A 20,273-nucleotide genomic window follows, 5' to 3' on the forward strand; every position below is an offset into this window, starting at 1 on the left:
TCCTAGGTTTAATCATCATTTTGGTAGCTCCAGTTCTGTACATCAACAGGTCTATTTAAATTAAGAAATTACTCCATCTAGTATGTGGCATTTTAATATTTGGTTAGTTTTTAGCTTTTGAATAATGGCTTTTTCCACACATGTGATGTGTCACATTTCCTGGCTTTTAGAAGGGAATAGTGAGTCTCATGACCTTTCCCTTCCCAAGAGTTGCTCAGCCACTGAACTCTGATGACACTTGGTGCAAATAATTGTTTCAGCTAGGCTGGGTATTCCAAGCATGGCATTTCATATCCAGTTCATTTTTCAATGGTTTATTTGTAATTTCTGCTAAACCACAGTTAAAGTTATCCAGCATTTGGCCACTAGGTCAGTAAAAGATGACCCTTGCCAACAGCACAGACTGCTTTGAAGGCCAGTATAACTAGGAAACTGAGAATAAATTGCTAGGTTAAGAGGTTGTCTGTGGGAACTGATGCCCATCCTCTGTCAAAATGTCACTTTCCAGACTGCAGTGCTGTCATCTGGCTGACCTTCTTCTCTGTTCCTCCGCTGCCCATGGCCTAAAGTAAAAGCACCTCTCTGTAGTCAGAGCCGAGTCTGAAAAAGAAGAAACTCTCAAAAATATCCTTTCAGAAAAAAAGGAAGGCTTCTTAAAAACAAGTCCTCGTGCTTTTGCCTTTGTCACAGCCCACAGTGCGGCACCAGCACCATCCAGCAGCCCAGGATATTTTGTACTTCTGCTCTCAGATTCAATCCGGCCTGGTTAGTCCTGCCCTCGCTGCAATCCTGTGCCTTGGGTTGTTTCTTGGGGCTCTTTCCCCACAGCAGCACCCCCTCGTCCCCCGTCTGCCGTGCCCCCTGGTCCCTAGGAGTTGCACTCCTCGCAGTGGCAGGAGAGGATGTAGCGGTAGGTGGCCGTGAGCCGCATGCCCCCCGAGCAGCGCAGCCTCATGGCCTTCAGCTTGGAGGTCTGGGGCCGGCAGCAGTGGCAGCTGGAGCGGAAGGGCTGCTTCAGGACCGTGCTGAAGGACACCATGGGCTCCGAGCGCGACGTCTGGCTGCAGCGGCCTTCGCAGCGAGCCAGCAGCACCATCTGCCAAGGAAAGCACAGGGGTTAGGAAAGGTGTCCCCAGCACACAGCTGGCACCAGCAGTGGGAGCCTCCTTCCAGCCTGGCTGGGGTTTTGTCACCGCATCCCAGCCCCATGGAGCGCTTTGCCCCTGGGCTGCGTCTGGGAGGGTGGAGGAGATAAGGGGGTAGGAGGAAAAGCAAGGCTCCTCCTGCCTTGCTCCTCCATCCCTGGCACTGAAACCAACAAGGACTGCAGGACCTGGACTGACCTTAGGGCTCCAAACGATCACAGCCAGCCCTGCCTTCCAGACACCACGACTGCACCTGTGACTTGCTGACTCCAGATCCGTGGCAGTCAAGACCTTTAATCATCAACCAGGCTGATTGTTTAGTTGGGTATTTAGCAGTGCTCTGAGTATACGCCAACTGGTTCTCATGTCTTGAGTTTAAATATATGAACATGTAAAGTAGAAATCTAAAGGTGCTCCATTTATTTCTGTAAATAAGCATGTTTCCAGCTCTTTCCTTTGATAAAGATCACCTTGAACATGTATTTGCAATTATATGTGTATCTATTTATCATTGCATCCATTTTTCTATATATCATTGCATCAGTTATATCTGTATAAAATGCACAGCACAGCATTTTATATAGATGCAATGATGTATAGATATTTCACTGCATAAAGCAGGGAAAATGTAAAAGAAGTTGAACTGGTTGCCATGAAGATTCCCTAGTGAGATTTTCAAAAAACAGTGCAGCTCTAGGTTTCTTCTTCTCAGCTCAAATGTGAGCTGTGACCAGAGCAAGGTAACTTGTACAGCAGGAGGGACTAAGGAAGAGAGTCCCTGAGCAGTCACCAACTCCCCAACAACCCCTAGAGCAGAGGAGATACAGCATTAAGCACTACATAAATCTTGGAAAGAACTCTCTAAAGCTCAGCAAATGGTGTGTTAGAAACAGCTGTTACCACCTTGATAAGGGGTGTTGTACAAGTTTGAACAGACTCCTGTACTTTCATGGGGAAGGAAATATTAAATCCATTTCAGCTAATTTTGCTTAACCAACATAAACTTCAATATCAGCTTATTATGTCATCTAAAGTAGGCAATAAAAATGTTGAAAGTCTTGTAACCAAGGGAGAACGTTACATTTTAATCATCCTACACGTATCTCATGGTTTTTTTCCATAAAATATGAAAGAACAACTACAAATGTGACAGTGTTAAACCTTTATGGGCTTCTTGCACTACACAAGTTCAACTGGCTGCAAATCTCTAAGTTATGCAAGCAGGTACATCAAATGTTTAATTTTCTATTTAGTCAGAGTTGTAAGGAAAGATGAGATAAGAGAGAGAGAATATTCTTGAAATCAAGTAGGAAATGCCAGCACTGTCTCTGTCCATGGGAAAGGTTCTTATCATCCATTGTAAAGAGCTTAAAAATTACTCTTGCAAGAGTACTTGCATGCTAAATGTTTTGCTTGAAAATGTATTAATGTATTAATATACTAACAACTACATTTCCAGTCAACACAGGTCACAAAGAAGACGTCTTCATGAGATGGTGATCTGTGCTTGGTACCATTTTGCTTCTTAGTTAGAGATGGGCTTTTGCTGCTTTCTGAGAAATCTGTCATCCTTTAAGATTTGTAGCATAAATTTATGGTCTCCTTCCTGTGGTAATGCATATTCATACATAAATTAACTTCAGCTGTTTGTACTAATATGGTGGGAGGGAAATTTCAGTTGAGTGACACCTGAGGTTTAGACCCATTAGCTACATCAAGCTCCTTAATAGCAGAGTCCTTAGTGAACAGAGAACATGAAAGGGACAATCACTGCAGTGTTGTCACCCCATTCCTCATGGATAAAGATCCACTTTTTTCCCTTGCTGAACAAACCTCACTTCCCAGGCAGGCAGCTGGGGCAGGTATCCAATTAGACACCAGCTATGCAGGTATCTAATCCTGCCTGTATTGCAAAGGAAAGGAGCAGACTGGGACATTTGACCCAGTAATTTCCTTCCCAGCATCTTGACAGCTCTTGTTGGGTGCCCTGCTTTGACCAGTTGACCAGGCTGTGCACTCTCTGTCACAGGCTGTTCCCAGATGTTTGGCTGAACCACAGAATCACAGAATTAACCAGGTTGGAACAGACCTTGGAGATCATCAATAAATTTTGGGGTTGAAAAGCAATCCAACAGCAGCTGACAACTATTTGAAGGCTTCAGAGACAGCAGAGTTGAAATCTCCTCCGGAGTGGTGCAGGGGGACGTACAACAGCCAGAAATTGCTTTTGGGAAGTTCAGAGTGTCCCTAGAGTCCCTCCCAAGCAATCATTTCTATGGTTTCAGCCCAAATGTGACAGCACACACTGCTGTGTGCTGGGGCTGACTTCTGGTGGTTGATGCTTTGGGAGCTGGAAAAATCAGTCAGGTCCTGGTACTGTTACCCTAAGAATTTTTATCATGCACGTCTGTTCCTGTATCTGCAGGTACTTTCAAAAATGCCAATAAAAATAAAACATGCCATCAAGAAACTGGCAGGACCAGAGAAGAGTTGTCCAGGGTAATTATAGAGTAGAATTATCTGATGTGCCAATATCTCTGTCTCAATATAAACAGCTGGCTTCCTAATGCAAACCCAGCCAATATTTAGTCAATGTGCTACCGTGTTTATAATTTATAATTTACAATTTATAACTTCTAAGCCTTGTCTTTAAAAACTTGTTTTAATCTGTGGAGGCTCTAATTTTAATCTGCAATTTTGCTGGCTACTTAGTTTTCCATAAGATTAAGGTCAGTATTTATATAATGTAGAATCACACAGTGTTGGTTTTATTCCTTGTTTTTGAAAGGTAAACTCTTACCAATGGCACAAACCCAAGGTTATCAAGTTGAACTTTCAGGCTAAAAAAATATCAAATTTCCCATTTTCATATCTTTCTAACCTTCTGGGCTACCTAAAGTCCTAACCAAAATTTACCTTCCTCTTCATAAATCCAGAACAGCACCAGTGAATTTTGGCAGGTGTGCAAATGAGCTGGAAGTAGCATGTACTTTGAAATCTTTGCCTTTTAATCAATTGCACTGCCTGCTTATTGCTTCATGTACTATAGTGCAATAGAGATTATCACCTAAATAATTAGTAATGCTGTGATGCATTGCACAATGATAGAGTGGGTGTGTAAATATAGTAAAAACATGTGGGTATTTTATAACCTGACACCTCTTGGCTCCCCCTGGCCCCTGCACATGTGAATTTGTGCATGTCACCATGCAAGGCTGGATCCAGAAGGCTGCGTCCTACAACAAGGGAACCACGTGGGTCTATGAGCAGCTAGGGAGGAATATTATTATCATTATCATCATCATTATCATCATCATCATTATCATTATTGCTATCATTATCATTATTATTTAAAGTCAATGGTGTCATAGGTACAAAAGAGAGCCACCTGAATCTGAGGCAGTATTTGACTCTGATCATTTGAGCTGTATTCTGGAAATCCAGAAGCTGTGAACTGGTGTGTTATTAATGGTGCTTGTAGTCCTCTTTTCTGCACCTTCAGCAACAAGCTGAAGCCCAAAAGCTGATGGGCTGAGATGCCTGAGAACAGATTTTCACACAGTTCCCGTGGCCTGGCTGCAAGCAGGCATTACTGAAAATCTCCTGAGCTACTTCAGGAGTAAATGTCTTCAAACATCTGCTAAATCTTTCTTCATCTGCTCTGTGTCTCCCTGGGCTGGATTCTTTAGTCTGAAACTGTCAGTGGTAGCACACTTCTGGCACATCTGGACAAAGCGCTTGTGACAGCCAAAACTGGGATTTGGGAGGCTCTGGGAGCAGTGAGGGAATCCAGCACATTGGTGGAGACCACTGGGTCCCCATGACAGAGGTCAGGGTAAATCCAGTGTAGTCAGGAAAGGGAATACCTCATGAGCTGATACAAACATTTCTTTGAAGACAAAGGAAAACAGCTTTTCTGAAACAAATGGCCTTCTTCCATCTCCTTTTTGTGTCTCTTTTGTACTTTTTGTTACTAAAATAGACAATGTTTCCAAAGGATTTGGACAACTGTTTTCATCGCCTGCCTGAGGCCACGGGCAAAAGGGATTTTAATGATTAAATTATATTGGCTGGATGTTTAACAAATCTACTTCCCATGTGGGTGCAATTGGCAGCCTCCACAGAGAACCACAGAGGACATAATACTTTTTCAACCAGGACAGACAGCAAACATAATATGTCTTACAATTTCAGAAGCCACTTTTGACTTCTGTAACTATGCTGCACCAAAAGGGAAAACATACGGAGTGAGAAAGGATATCCCAGTGAAACCATCACCCCAAAAAAGGGCAAAGTCTCTGCTTGACACTGCCATTCCAAGCTTCCACAATGGAAACTTGGTGGAAACGAGAGGAACCACAATTCCCACAGCTACTCCCACAGAACTTTCCTTTTTTTGTCATGGTTGCATTTTATCACTATATATATATTTATATATATATATATATACAGACATTGGATCTAGTTTTAATTAACATGTCTAATATTCCTCTGTGTTTATGTGCTACTAAATCCAGAACAGAAGCCATATGTCTACCAGAATGATTCAGATACATAAGACCTTAAACCAAACCAAACCAAACCAACAACAATAAAAAAACAAACAAAAAACCCCAAACAACGTTTAAAAAAGCTTGAATTTCCTGGGAAATCATTTCACTTTGTATGCAAACTGTTTTCATTTTCCAGTTCATGAGAAAGTCCATACAATTCACAGTATTGTTATAGAAGTGTTCTTGAAATTGTTGTGGACTTTGAGAAGACAGATAATGTGATAATATCTTCAGTCATGATTTCCATTAAAGGCTTGATTTGAAAAGAATCACTGAGTTTTGCAGCCAGAATTGCTAATGTTTATGTCAACAACATTTTTCCTCAAAGCTTTTGAAATTTTATGGTTCTCATTACAATGCTATCTGTGTTCTCACTTCCATCAGCCCCAGTCCTAAAGGCCTGATTACTTTTCTGCTTTTCTCTGTCATTGGGAAAGGCAAAAAAAGTGCATTGTCAATGGGTTCTTTTATTTACTTCCTTCCTTCCTTCCTTCCTTCCTTCCTTCCTTCCTTCCTTCCTTCCTTCCTTCCTTCCTTCCTTCCTTCCGCCACTTCTTTCCGCCACTTCCTTCCGCCCCTTCCTTCCTTCCTTCCTTCCTTCCTTCCTTCCTTCCTTCCTTCCTTCCTTCCTTCCTTCCTTCCTTCCTTCCTTCCTTCCTTCTTCCTTCCTTCCTTCCTTCCTTCCTTCCTTCCTTCCTCCACTTCCTTCCTCCCTCCTCCTTCTTAGGTCTGACAGGTGATCTGACAGAAAGGTCCAGAGAGGGGAAGACTGGTGGCACACAGATCCCTGTACATGGAAGCCACCCACACACCTACACTTTGTCACTTTTGTCTCTTGCTGAAGGGAACTGCAATAAAATCAATATTGCACAAGGGGATGCACATCTGCAGTTCTCTGTGTTAAGGCCATGTGTCTCCCAGATGGTAGGGAGTTCTAGTGTAGCCTAAAAGCAAATCAAAAGACCTCTCCTGAATCTCAAGTAATGGATGATTTTGCTGTTTGGATCCAGAAGAAGTAGGGCAAAAGTCTCTGGGCTCCCACTGCTGTGAATCAGATGTGGTTATGCAAAACCAGCAGACAGCACTGCTGAGAGAACAATGTAAGGCAGCCCAGAGCAGAGCAGGCTCCCTGTGCCCAATTTTGAGGCTGTCAGCCACTCTCTGCTGAGCAGGCACAGGATGAGCCTGGCTGCAGGGTTCTGGCCAGAGCAGCAGCTGTGCTGGTGCACAGAGCACCCAGCAGGTCTTATTTTCTGTGGGCACTTCTCTTTATGCTTTATTTCATACTTCCATGATCTGCAGCTACCTGTGGCATTCCCTCACCCCTGCACTGATTGTGAGAAGCGAAGGAACTCCTGCACACAAAGGCATCTGCAGCCAGCACTGCATCCATCCCAGCTCTGGATCCTCTCTCCTTGTAAATTCTCCCAGGATCCCTGCTGCTGGGGTTTGCCACCAGGCAGGCACCCCTCTTGTGGTGAGCCCTGTCACACAGCACCCTCCCATCCCTCTCTTACCCTTCACAGGGCTGGCAAAAGCATTGGAGCTGGCAGTCATTTCCCTTCCTTAATCCTGGGATGTGAGTGCCTGAGGCAAAGCCCCTTCCCATGGGACAGAGGAACGGCCCAGTCATCTGAATGTACAGACTGTGTTAACTCAAACAGAACAAATTAGGACAAGACAAAAGGGACTAGCAAGGATTTTCCCATTGTTTCTCCCAATTCTTTTTCTCCACATAATGAAATAAATGGCTGTAGGCTACATGCACAGGCTGCTAAGCCACTTTGATGCAAAACTTTTCAGGCTTGAAATCCCAAATGAAAGTCAATCTTGTATTTCTGTCTGCTCCTAAGCCCTACAGTTACCATCCAAGTGTCATTCTGCATGTAAACAAAGGCTTTTAAAAGGGGGAGGGCAGGGAGAAAATAAGCAATATTCTTCATAACCTTTTTTTAAATTACCATTTTAATTACCAGTCTGGTTTTTTATCTCAGTACTTTTCCTATAGTAGCTATGAGCTTGCTCCAGATTAAACATTCATTTGAAGGATGGGGTGACTGGGGTGATCTAAATTTCCGAACTAGCTCATCTCCTTGGGGCCATCAGCTGTGATCCCAAATGTGCTCCTTTCCATCTTGCCATTTACTGCATGCAAGCTTTACCATCATCGTGAATTTCTCCTTTTGAAAAGGTGAAATGTGAGTCAAGAGCCTTTGCTTCCAGTCCCAGTTCTTCTGTACACTCAGGATATTTTCACATCTGCCTGTCTCTGCTGCTAGATTCTGGTAGATAGGAATTCACCCAGAGAAAATCACCCAGAATGGCTCATTTTAACAACTCTTCCCTCGAAGCTATGAGGGGGTGAGGGGAGCCTTGTTAAAAACGAGAGCAGGCTCCCGGTACTGAAGTGATTCCAGCATTTGTTATAAGAAAAAGACAGGCCTAAAGCGTGGGGCCCGCGGGCCGAGCAGGAGCGTTCCTGCCGAGGATGCTGCAGCGCCGGCGCTGGGTTTTCTTCTCAGCTGCAATGTCCCAGATGGAGCAGCACAGCTTCCCTGGGTCGGATGCCCCTTTTTATCCTGTTTTTTGTCCCTTTGGATTGGTTTCTTTTTGGATCCTTCATTTACATGAAGGTTTAAGGTGCCTGATTGGCCATTACAGTTCTGTCCAGGCAGGCTGGTTTCGCTTGGGGGGTGCTGCACTTCACTGAGGTGTGCTGTGGTACGTGGAGTACCACATTTCTTATAACTACCCTTTTAACCCCTTTTACAATGTAATAACCAAACTAACAGTACATGCTTGACAACTATCCAGCATTTTACAACAGTTTCTCACCTATTTTTAGCAGCCTTACCTTGGAGCTGCACTTGTAGAGAGGGTGACTGATGGAGTCGACGTAGTGGTGCCTCATGCAGCGGCTGGGGTCGGAGTCGATGAGGAAGGAGCTCTCTGTTTTACTGTCCGTGTCTCCCATCATCACCAGCAGCGAGAGCATGGAAATCGAAGCTGCGAGTACATGATTTCCCATTGTCGAGGAACTTCTCGCTGGCAACAGCAGAGGGAGGTAGAGCATCAAAAACCCTCCGAATTCTGGAAGCCAGTTCCTTTCCAGGATGGTGGAAAGTCTGGTTTAAGTGTCTGAGCTGTCATTCTTCTTCTCAAGTTGGAGTCTGACGAGATTGTAATCCATCAAAGAATCTCCTGCACAGCTGGAATAGAAGCAAAATAAATTACAATCTTGAGCAAAAAGACCTCTAGAGGAAATAGACATAAATAATATTAAGGTACTCAGGACCTTTGCTAGCCAAAATACCTGCTCAGAGTGAGCATCATCCCCACAGTAGGTAGGGAATATGGCCTTAAGGAAGGAGATGTCAAGGCCTTGTTGTTTTTAGCATTGTTCTATCATTTCAGGGAGATGAAATTACTTTTGACTTTCAACATCACAAGTGGTGCAATGCCACTCTTTTCCACTTGGTGATGAAATTCATCAGAAACTCCTGCAAGTCGAAAGGACCGTGTACCCACTCAGGCTGCCTTCCACACAGCAGATGGGAATGTCAGGCCCAGGCAGCACATGGAGAGGCTGGAGGCAGGTTGAGCTGTGGCTGCCTGGCTGTGCCCTGCAACTGCAGGGACAAGGGACATGCCCAGGGTGGAGGGATGCTGAAGGTCTCAGCCAAGCATGAGCAAAGTGGTCTCCCAGTGACCTGCTCTGCATGAGGAACCACCCAGGCCTCTGGCTGAACTGTCCTGCCCTCTGAGTACCAAATTCCCATGCACACACATCCAGGCTGTTTTCTTACTTGTCAGGCAGCACTTTCTGGGTGTCAGTCTCTTCCCAGCTAATTAAAGAGCAGCATCTGAAAAATATGTTTATTATTCCATAATTTACAAGTACTATCCCAGCTATCAATTGGGAATAAATGTGTTCAGGTGGAGACATATGGCTATCTACCCAGGCATCTGGATTTCTGTTTCATGTTGGAGATCAGGAGATTCTCCAGGAAACAGGTACAGGACAGCCCCTGAAATGCTGCCCAGAGCTTTGTGCCTGCAGGGGAAGGAGAGTATCTCCATTAGCTGCTTCTTCACAGCCCCTTGATCCTTCTCATAAAGCCCTAGTCCCAACTGGGTGATTAATTTCACTTTTACTACAAACAGATATAACTTGAAAGAGCTGTGAATTATCCATCTAAACACAGCCCGATGAAGGATAGTCAAAGGATACTCATCAGTACAGTTAAAAGTGCAAAGACTTTCTGAAGAAACTTAAGATAAAACAGTTCCCTACTCACAAGGAAATGCTCTGGCAGAGCCTGTTGAGTATTTAAAAAGCTGATATTTTGCTGCCTTATACAAGCCTCTTTCAAAATTGTTTTCTGGTTTGCTGGCAGCCCTCTAAACTGACTGATACTCATCTCCCAAACAGCCTCCCCACCAGAGTGCTTGATGATTTGTATATTGCTTTATAGCCTCCTCCAGCACTTCTGTGAGAGGAGTGCCTAGCAGTGACAAATATTCCCAGAGTTCATCCAAGTTGGGATGGGGCTGATGTGACAGCCAAAGTCTCATGCTGAGAAGAAATGTTATTAGGGATGCTGTGTGTGTTAGAGAGACAAAGATGCTCTGTGTATTAGACATTTTTGTTGTTGTTGTTTCGGGCTATTATCCATGTGCTTAAGTAGGAAAGGAAAAATTATGTGACTGTGGATTTAAATGACAATACATTTTTTTTCCCCAGAGTCTGATACATGAGCTGTTATATTTTCCTCAGCAAATGGGACATTAAAAACATAACATGGCTTTGCAGTGTAAAAAACTTAAATAAACAACAGTAAACACTTAGGATCACAGATAGCATTATGCACAGGCTCATTCATGTCAATAAATATCCCTCCAAACTTTTTAGCAGCATAGGAGAGAAATCTCTGGGTCATGGGAGCTGGGACAGACTCCCTCCTCAAAGTGAACTGTGTTACTCCAGTTCATGCAGATGATGCCCAAGGATTAGCTAACAGGAGGAGGGATGCACTATTTTTTTTCTCCATGTTTAACCTTTTACCTACATTCCTATTCTTTTTTATAAAGAGGCTGACCAAAACATGCTGCTTGGCAAGGTCTCCCTCCAACATAGTTAATCATTATTACACACCCAGTAATTCCCTCTCTGTCCAAATAAATTTACTTGATATTAGACGGTCTCATTTCATGTGATACTGCACCCAGGGATCCCCATTTCCCATTCTCTCTGTCCCACTGTTAATTCTGGGCTTCTATATCTTTCCATGGTTTTGATCAGTATGATTTAATACAGTGAGAGAAATCTGAAGTCCTGGCTCAGTTTTCAAAGGCTTATCTCCCTAGTTTTCTTCAGGAAATAATTGGATGACACAGAGTCTGCCTCATGAAAACTCTCTGGGAAAGCTGGAAAGGCACAGGGAAAAGTGTGAGAAAAGGAACATGGCTGTACCTTCCTCAGGATAAGCACAGAACAAAAAGTATTAACACTTCCACAACCTTTTAAAATTGCCCTGACACTTCACTAAGAAAGAAATGTAGCAGGTTTTGGTAATAATACTTTGAAATAAGTAAAAAATATCACATTTTTGTAAGAAAAAAGTGAGAAAACAATTGTAAATATGATCCATCTCTTGTGAAATAAGTGGTTAAATTGTCTATAGACATACTGGTAAAATGTGTAGGTATATCTCCTGACATACCTATGGGAAGCTGGCACATACATTTTTCAAGCACATAGGCTATGTGTAACATATAGAACATATGTGGAAGAAAAGGTCTTAGAGGGACATTAAAACACATGGAAGATAGATGTAGATTTTTGATTCTGTAAAAAAAAAAATCAAAATATTTTCACTTAGGTACATCACCACAATGAGGTATGTTGGCTTGATATTTTCCATTTCCAGCTGATATTGTGCAATGGCGTTTTCACTTAACTTAGCATTATTGTTATTGTTATTTTCAAGTTAAAAATTGCCTTCCTTTTGAAATGCTGTCTGAAATTATAAAATCCTAGATAGCACATGCTATCAGGATTGGCATAAGCAATTTCCAGTCTATACTTCTGTCCAAAGAACAGAAGCAAGTACACTTGTGCTCATAAATCATCATTACAATGACATTTTGTTTAATTTGGAAATACACTTTTTTATTAAAATCAACAAATTCACAGAGCAAATTTTCCTTTTAGTTCAGCTGTTTTTTCCTCACTTTCTTTCCATGCAAAACCTGTGGTAGATAGCCCATCTGCCAAGCTAACCAAAAGGAAACCTAAACCCTCTCACTTTACACCATCCTGTAAAGAAAAAGATGAAAAAGATGAAAATGTAACTTTATATCCTCAGGCTGAAAATGTGCTACAAAAATGTATGGCCTAACAGTGGATGAAAATCACTACTTCACATTTTCCTCAGAATTCACTGAGATGTGGGAAGTACATTTTGTTAGCAATGGCTTTGTTGCCTTTCCATATACCTAATTGTCAGTATTTCACAGAGAAATAACATACTAAAGCTCGTTACAGCTGTTACCTAAAACTGCTACAGCTGTTAGCCTAAAAACTTCATGGAAAAATAGATTACATCCCAAAGAAAAACTATATTAACACACAGTCTAAGACTGTATTGCATGTGGACATAGGTGCAAAGTCAGGGTTATTTTTCCAAATCCACGCTCATATTAGCTGCTTTCTGAATAATAAAGATGTCTTATCTTAGTTTTAATATCATTTGGAGAGTGGTGAAGGCTAAGGTTTTGTTTTGCTTTAAGGACAGAAGAACATTCCATCATCTGGAATTATTTAGCCAGTCACTTTGTGAGAACGTAAACAGAAATTCCCTTTTTTCTATGTATCTTGGAAAAAATAAAGAGCTGAGCAATTCTCCCAAGGTCTATTGGATCTGCACAGCTTTTACTCTGGGAGGTGGGAAGGGAGCAGAGGAAAAGCTCATTTATGGTGTACTTCTAGTTAATGAGTCCCCCATATTAGGCATGCATATATGTTCAGCTTGGCCTTCATTTGCTGGGCATTTTCTGTGTTTGAGAATCCTGCTTGAGGATGAGGGGGCCTTTTAAGTCACTCAATGCTTTTTGGGTTTTGGAGGCTGCCAAAATCCCATTGTAGCAGCAGTGTGTGTGTATATAACTTAAGCTTGGCCTTGCATGCTGTGCATATTTAGTAAACACAATTACTTGGATCCTACCATGTGGTTCCCTCAATCTGAATTTATTATATAAACAGAAGAGTTGCAAGACTACTCAGTTTCTCCAAACTCCAGACCTAAAAAAGTGTCACTTACCACATATGTGTATGTATGTGTGTGTGTGAATTCACTGCTGCTGTTCTGACAAAAAAAGCTCCACAAAGTTCTTCATAAGACACAAATGGATTTCTCAAGAACTTTATCAAATTTAGAGAAGTTTTGATTTTCCAGGAAGATAAGGGTTTGGAAGCTTCACTCTCCAAGGTCTTGAATGAAGTGGAAACAACTGTGATGGGGAAATTTCTCATTCAGGCTCCACAAGGGTTTGTTCTGCAGGGTTAGATTCTCCCCTGCCATGACAAAGGCAGCATGGTCTGTTCCCAAAGATCCTTCAGCGCCCACAGCACTCAGGTGGCTCCCAGCCCTCACAGCCATCCACACCACGCCTGGGAACAGCTTGGGAAGTACTGTGGGACTGGATCTCACCAGTGACAATCTGAGCCATTCCAGAGGACAATCTGAGCCATTCCAGGGAGTAGGAGAAGCAACCCCACGTGAGAGGCTGACCCTGCTTCCTGCAGAACCACCTCAGAGCCTTTGTCACTTCCAGCATATCTTTTAGCTCTGTAAGTAAATGCAATCATCTTCTTATCTAGGTATTTAACTGTGGTCATTTCTGTGCCAGCAGTGAAGGAGCTGGTCTCCTCTGCATGCTATCAAAAATCCTCACTTCACCCTGCAGCTGCCTGTCAAAACACCTGGCAGAGCCACTGAGTGGCCACGTGGCACCAAGGCAGCAGCAGGTATGTTGTGTGGAGGCATTTCTCAGACAACAGGCATCCCCAGTTGTCTGAGAAATGCCTCCACACAACATTTGAACAGGTTTCTTCCCATCCTGAGGCAAAGCAAATACCAAACCAAATATTTTAAGTGAGGTCCTTACAGCTCTAAATAAGTGAATGCTCCCCAAGGTCTTGTTGTGCTTAAGAGGTTTTGCTCTCCTGGCATCCAGCTGTGCTGGAGCTTGTCCCCTTCCATGCCAAGGGGAATGTCTTCATCCATGGTCCAGGAGCTCCATCCATCCATCACACAGCAGGGCAGGGTGTGCCTGCACGGAGGGCACACAAACAGCACACACTCCTGGCCAGAGCTGGCACCAGCTGGTGGGCCAGAGGAGAGGGGAAGGAAAAAGGCAGCAAGAAGGAAAATAGGCTCAAAAGAGAGAGATTTAAGCCCCTTTATCTGGTTGCCCCGGGTAGAGAAGTCCATCTTCTGGTCCTACTGAAGCTGTGATGAAAGAAACTCCTGGAAACCATTTTTTACTATGAGACTTCCTTAAGTCTTTTAATGTTTCAGGAGATGAATGCCTGTGACTGAAAGCAGACTGAAAAAAGAAAAAAAACAGGAAGACCATGGCATGTGAAGCATAAGAAGCAACATGGCAATTGCAGCAAACATCATGGAAGCACCCTGGGAGCCTCAGCACACGTGGGATCGGCATACATGGGACTGGTTCCCTGGGCTCATTTAAGGCACCAAAAGTGTTCCTGCCATGGGACCCGGTGCATGAGGTGGAACAAATCCAGCTGAATGGCACTTGAGCTGTCTGAACTTCCCCCTGCTATTGAAGTTCCCAAGAATATTTCCAGCCCTTCAGGTACTGGGAGAGGGGGAGCAGGAGGTGCCTTCCTGCTCAGCACTTGAAATAACAAACTCCAGTGGGTACTGCGGGCTGGCGCCCAGCCAGCAGACAGGCACAGGCCAACACGGAGAAAAGGGTTTAATGCACTCCCAAAGAATAACTACTGGGGGACAAAAGAGTGCTTGTATTTTTATTCTTTCCTTTTCCTGCTTCCAGGAAGCTTTAAATAGATTGATTAGGGGCATGCATGGGATATCTCTCTAATGAGGGAGTAGAGCCTTTTAATGGTGAGGTGATGCCAGCCTCAGATTCTTTCTTTATTCTTGTGTCTCGCTGAATAGCAGAGCAGTCATGGTCTTGAGTCTCAGACAGCAGAGGAATACAATTTTCCACTTGGTCATCCATCCAGAGGGTGCTGGATGGGATTACTCCTTGGTGAAGCACCAGGTGCAGAGCTGAGCAGTCTGGGGCTGCCCATCCCTCTCAGGAGGCAAACCAGCAAGGGTGGCTGCTGGCTACAGTGTGAGTGTTCCCAGCCAAGCATTAGCTATAGGATTTGCTTCAGTAATTACCTCTGCTTCAGTCTTATGACCCAACAGGAGGCAAAATTACTCTTGGCCAACTTACAAGTTGCTGAGAGGTCTAGGGCATTCAGGCATGTGTCCTCTACCTGTTGGAGTGTGTTACAAGCAGGTGGGCAGTTTTTGTTCTCTGTCTTTGCATATTTTCCAGCGAACTCAAAGACCTGTAGTTATCAATAGATGCAGGAGTAGGAATGGGCCTCTTTATTCTTTAACATTAAGCAAACACATCCCTGCCACTGGGACCAGCAGAGAGTGTTATGCATGCCGGAGACAGCACATGATTGAAGGGGATGTTCCCTCTCTTCTGACCCCAGGGGCAAAATCCTTTCCTCTTTTATACACAGGCAACATTCAGACCACCATCCATATACCTCATCCTCTGATAATTAGGGAACCTAAATATTTGGCTCATGGTAACAATTCTGTGTCTTCTAACAAGGGGAGCAGCGTTCCCCTAGGTCCCACTCCCTCTGAGCCGTGCTGCTATGACAGCAATGTGATTGTCACTGCCATGGTATGCTTAACCTTTGCCAAACCAGAGCTGAGGCATTAACTCAGATCCTCAACCCACATGTCTTAAAGGGCAACGTAACCTGTGCTGCCTGGGCCCGACACAGTCTGCAGCTCAGTAATAACAAGCACGAAAATGTGACAAGCGTGAGCCGTAAAAATGATTGATGCAGCTAGAAAAATAACAAAGAGAAGCTGAAAAATAGCAATGAGGAGGAGGAATTCCTGGGACCAGTGTCTCCATGGCACCAGCAGCCCCCTACTCTCACACCAGAAGAGAGACTACGCTCTGCTAGAAAGGATCTCCAGACCACACAATGAAATTCCAGCAAACAGGACAAGGACTGATGGTGTCTGGAAGTGGTAGTGCCACTGCTACCAGGATAACAGTTTGAATTAGATTATGTGAGAAAAGGAGGAATATATAGACGACCAGCTGCTCAAAGGCTTACTACAACCTTGCTTTTATTGTTCTGCTAAGTTAGAGGTGGGGCATCAGAGGGATTCCTAACATACCACTACTGAGAAATTTTAATATGCTCCACACTGACACATATAAAAAGGAAATAACAGCTGATCAGAGCCAGCAGAGACTGCACCATCTCTTTATATGCATGCACAGAAGGGTGGTCAAAGTGGGGTGCTCTTGGCTCAGGCACCTGAGCTAACCTGACCCAACTAATCCATTCTCCTGCCACTGAGTCGAGTTTCAGCAAATGGACTGTCAAGTGTGAAGTCAGGCAGCAGAAAAAAGGTGATCTGGACATGGCTATTCACCCCATCCTGAGATACCAGGACATGGAGAAGGGCAGGGGAGCTGAGAGGCAGAACACTTAACACTGATGAAAAGAAACACGTGTTTACACAAGCGACAATGATCCGGGGGAACAAGATATCACAGAGGGCAAAAGTTTAGCTGGGCTCAGCCAAAGGACCTGTTGTGTATGGGGGGGTTACAGTCACAGGGGTTTCATTTCTAAAGAGTTTTTGGAAGGGTTATAAACTTTCAGGACTCTGAGAGCTCACTGGATGGGGTTAGGGAAAAATCCTTTGCTCCAGGAAGTTATCCCATAGCTGCTGCCACAGAGACTTTGTGTCTTTCTTTGATGTGGCCACTTCCAGAGGTGGATTGCTCAAATAACAGGGGGCTACAGTCTCATGTAGCAAAACCTTCCTAAAACCCATAGGGACAAGTCTCTCCAGGAGTATGAGACAGAGAAATTTGTAATACTTAAAATACAACTATCAAATATTTATAATTGTGATTAAAATAGCGATTGGGAAGTGGGGAGGGGGAAAGAGAGGATTTTGTTTTCTTTCAGTTAAACAAACAATCCACAAGACAAGTTGCAAAAATTAATGTCTCAGTGGTTTCATGCAAGCTTTCACCATAGATAGTCAATTCTCTCCAAGTTCCAAGGACAACCCTGAGCACTTCCCAGTGCATCTGAGAGCTGACAAGCCAGGCAGGGAGCAGAGTCAGCCCCAGCAGAACTGGGAAATGAAGCCAACTACGGGAGAATTCCCTGTCAAATGAGTCACAGCAGGCATCAGTGTGAGCTCCCAAGGAGGTGGCTTATTTCCCTCCCACCTGCCAGGAGAGACTGCAGTCCTGGCCAGGCAAGAGGGCAAAAATATGCAGATGCTGCCACAAGCCTCAAAGGTGAGTGAGGGATGGTTCCAGTGGGGAAGATGGCTTTTGTGGAAATCAGCCATCATGCCTAAGGAGCTACCTGGGGTACTGCTGCTGCAAACTGTACCCAAGACTGTCCATAACAAATATCCCACTCTGCAAAGGCCAGTCATCAGCACACATTAATCTGATCCAAACCAGGCACTGCACAAACCCAGGAAATGTACATGGGACACCTTCAGGTAGAGAAATGAGCCTGTAACTAATCATCAGCAGCCCCTAATTATACCCTGTCCCTAAACCAAATTGCATTTTACTTTGTAAGCTTGAAATACCTATTCCTTCCACATTTGTTTTTAACTGGGGAATCTTAAAGCATTGTTTTATAATACAAAACAATATTTCATTAGCAGCAAGAGCATATCAGTGTATATACAAGTCACATTGGGAATCCCCAATCCAAGCTGATAAGTAGTTACTCTCCAAATAGTTCTATTTAGGTCCAGGAAATTATTCATGTGTATAACTACTCACAAATACGAGTTAGGACCCACAGCAAGAGCAAAAGTGAGCATTATTAGTAATTCAAAAGAAAGGGGGGAAAAATAATAGGTACAGGTCCTAAAATGTAGATATATTCTTTAGAGGATGGACAAATAACAGCACTGTGATTATTACAGCCACACTTATTGCCACACCAGGCAGCTGGATGGCTTCTATTAGAAAATAACTTTGCAATAAAGTACTGATTTCAAGTGAGTTTGTCCCCACTGTTGGTTTTAAATAATCATTTGCCTTCAAGTGAGTTTGTCCCATTACTAGTTTTAAAAAACTTTCTGGCAATCTTTTTTCAGCAGGCAGAGTTCCTTCCTCTCAGCCACAGTTACAAAGCTTTAGGAACTGTAAGTACCATGTTAGGAAATAGATGTATTTCCTATTCCATGCATATAGGAAATATAAATTTCATCTCTAAAGAGTTGCAGAAACCTTAAGGAGTTACTTGCCATGCTGTCTCTCCCCGGCAGAAACAAGTAAGATGCACTATAGGGAGGCTGTGAGAGAAATTTCAATGAACTTGCAGGGTAGGATAAGAAATCTGCCTGGCAGTCCCACAAGAGTCAGTGCACACACACAGGCACACACACACCCCCCATCTTGCAAATCCAGATTTGTCACAAGAAAATCTCCCCCCCCCTCCCCAGCACACTCGGAGTGTGACACTGCAGCAGCAGCTAACCCGGTCCTGAGACTGGGCTTCTTTGTCACTCTGTTCTTTGCTGCTGGACCCACTGAACTTTTATAGGATGAGTTCACTCACCTGAGTCCCAGCAGGAGCCGGGGCTCTTCCTGCGGGCAGTGTCGGCTCCCGAGCCCCGCAGTTCCCCTACACTGACACTTGCTCACCGGGCTCACGGCAGCGAAGTCCTTCCTTCGTCCCGGAGAAACGGAGAACAGTCATGCTGGTGCCTCTGGCGCTGACACACAGGGAAATGATCTGCCGGGAGCGGAGGAGAGCCTCCCTCTCTCCTTCAGCGGGCGGTCTGGGGTCGCGCAGCATCCTCCCGGGCCGGCTCCGGGCAGCACAGCCACCCGCGCTCCGTGTCACCGGCCACCTCCCAATATACCCCGGGCACCCCAGCAAAGCCAAGCACCGGGGCTTTCCTCGCAGCTCTCAGCCAATAAAGGGTGCTGGCTAAATCTGTCCTAATCCACAACCAGCGCTGTCCGGTCCATTGGAAAGCCTTGCGGAAGTTTGGATAAATAATAACGTGCGAATTATGAGCGCTCCCGCGAAGCGTGAGGCACAAAGCTAGAAATAAATATCGCCTGTTGTTTCAGATTATTCTGAGCGCTCCAGCAGATGACTGGCAAGAGAACAGCAGGCGTAAGTAGTGGTAGAAGTAAACAGTCCAACTTTAAAGCAGCAGGCTCTCCCGTGTTCGTAGAGTCCCATTGTAGCGGGACAAAGGGGGTGCCGGCCAAACCAGCGCTCTCCGGTGATTCCAGGGCACAGCCCAGCACGTCCACTCACTCCAGAGCCACAGGCTACGGCCAGCACTGAGCTGCAGACTGGAGCTCAGCGTGCTCACAAGAATAGGTGTTTAACCAAGTAGCTCAGAAGCACCCTGGGCCACCTATTTGACCACATACAGGCAACCTTCAGTCAGGAGATAAGGACACAAGAATAAGGAGACACAGGGACTAGAGCTGTGTTGATTCCATTTAAACACGGTTTAATTTTAAAAATGGTACAAGGAGAACATGTCTTTGTCAGATAAAGAGATTAAAACCCTCAAAATCTGTAGGAATCTCTTATTTGCATGCTTACCTTTGGAAAATGCACCACTCCTTCTTTCCCTCAAACCCTTTGGAGAGCTGAAAGAGGTCCTGTTACTTCCAAATGCTTTTGTTCTTCTGTCCCTCCGTCACATGGCTTGCCTTTTATATTTGCAACACACAAAAGTTAGGGCTGTTGTTTAAGAGAGAGAGGGAGAGAGAGGGAGAGAGGGGGAATGTCAAATGGAAAAGTGCCATTGCAGTCATATATCAATCAGGGCAGCAGCAGCAGCAGTTCACTGGCAAATGGGAATTCCACAGAAATGTGAAGCTCTTGTTATCTGAGAAATCACAAAACACCACCAGCCAAGCTCCCCTCTGCAGGGACTTCTTATAATAGGCAAGCCAGGAAATAGAAGGAAATGTAGGTGCTTTTTTAATTGCTGTTATTGTTTCAGATCTGGAGATAAGGACGCTGTGGCATGTGTAAACCAGTGGAATATAAATCCTGAATCAAATTCCTTCCTAAACAAATGGACCATGTGCAAGATAAAGCAAACCACTGAGAAACAAGGTAATGTAGCTTAGTGTAGAATCTGATAGTAATGATTTAAAGAATTTGATAGCTATTTGCACTTGGAAAATATCCATAGAAAAACTACCTGCTCACTGGATTACTCATTAATCTCCTTTTTTGTTTTTC

At 44.1% G+C, this 20,273-nt stretch overlaps 1 protein-coding gene across 4 annotated transcripts; it reads right to left on the reverse strand.

The window, feature by feature from the left end:
- Positions 1-298: 298 nt before the first annotated feature.
- NDP (norrin cystine knot growth factor NDP) lies at positions 299-19,823 on the reverse strand. Of its 4 annotated transcripts, none has more exons than XM_059840006.1 (4): positions 19,623-19,823; positions 9,505-9,561; positions 8,553-8,907; positions 299-1,096 (listed from the first exon to the last, which is right to left on the reverse strand). In XM_059840006.1, the coding sequence occupies exons 3-4, from the start codon at positions 8,769-8,771 to the stop codon at positions 869-871; spliced, it is 447 nt and encodes a 148-aa protein (XP_059695989.1). In that variant the 5' UTR covers positions 8,772-8,907; positions 9,505-9,561; positions 19,623-19,823; the 3' UTR covers positions 299-868. The 4 variants fall into 4 exon arrangements, with proteins under 4 accessions (XP_059695989.1, XP_059695990.1, XP_059695991.1 ...); XM_059840007.1 differs by lacking the exon at positions 19,623-19,823 and adding an exon at positions 18,612-19,600; XM_059840008.1 differs by lacking the exon at positions 9,505-9,561.
- Positions 19,824-20,273: the final 450 nt, after the last annotated feature.

This window comes from Haemorhous mexicanus, chromosome 2, assembly GCF_027477595.1.
Source record: "Haemorhous mexicanus isolate bHaeMex1 chromosome 2, bHaeMex1.pri, whole genome shotgun sequence".
Classification (NCBI taxonomy): domain Eukaryota; kingdom Metazoa; phylum Chordata; class Aves; order Passeriformes; family Fringillidae; genus Haemorhous; species Haemorhous mexicanus.

Bases quoted from the DNA above. Each gene is read 5' to 3' on its own strand.
- NDP (XM_059840008.1), bottom strand. From the start codon at position 8,771: ATGCTCTACCTCCCTCTGCTGTTGCCAGCGAGAAGTTCCTCGACAATG. The intron at 1,097-8,552 runs GTAAGGCTGCTA...TTTCCTTGGCAG, and splicing joins TCTACAAGTGCAGCTCCAAG to ATGGTGCTGCTGGCTCGCTG.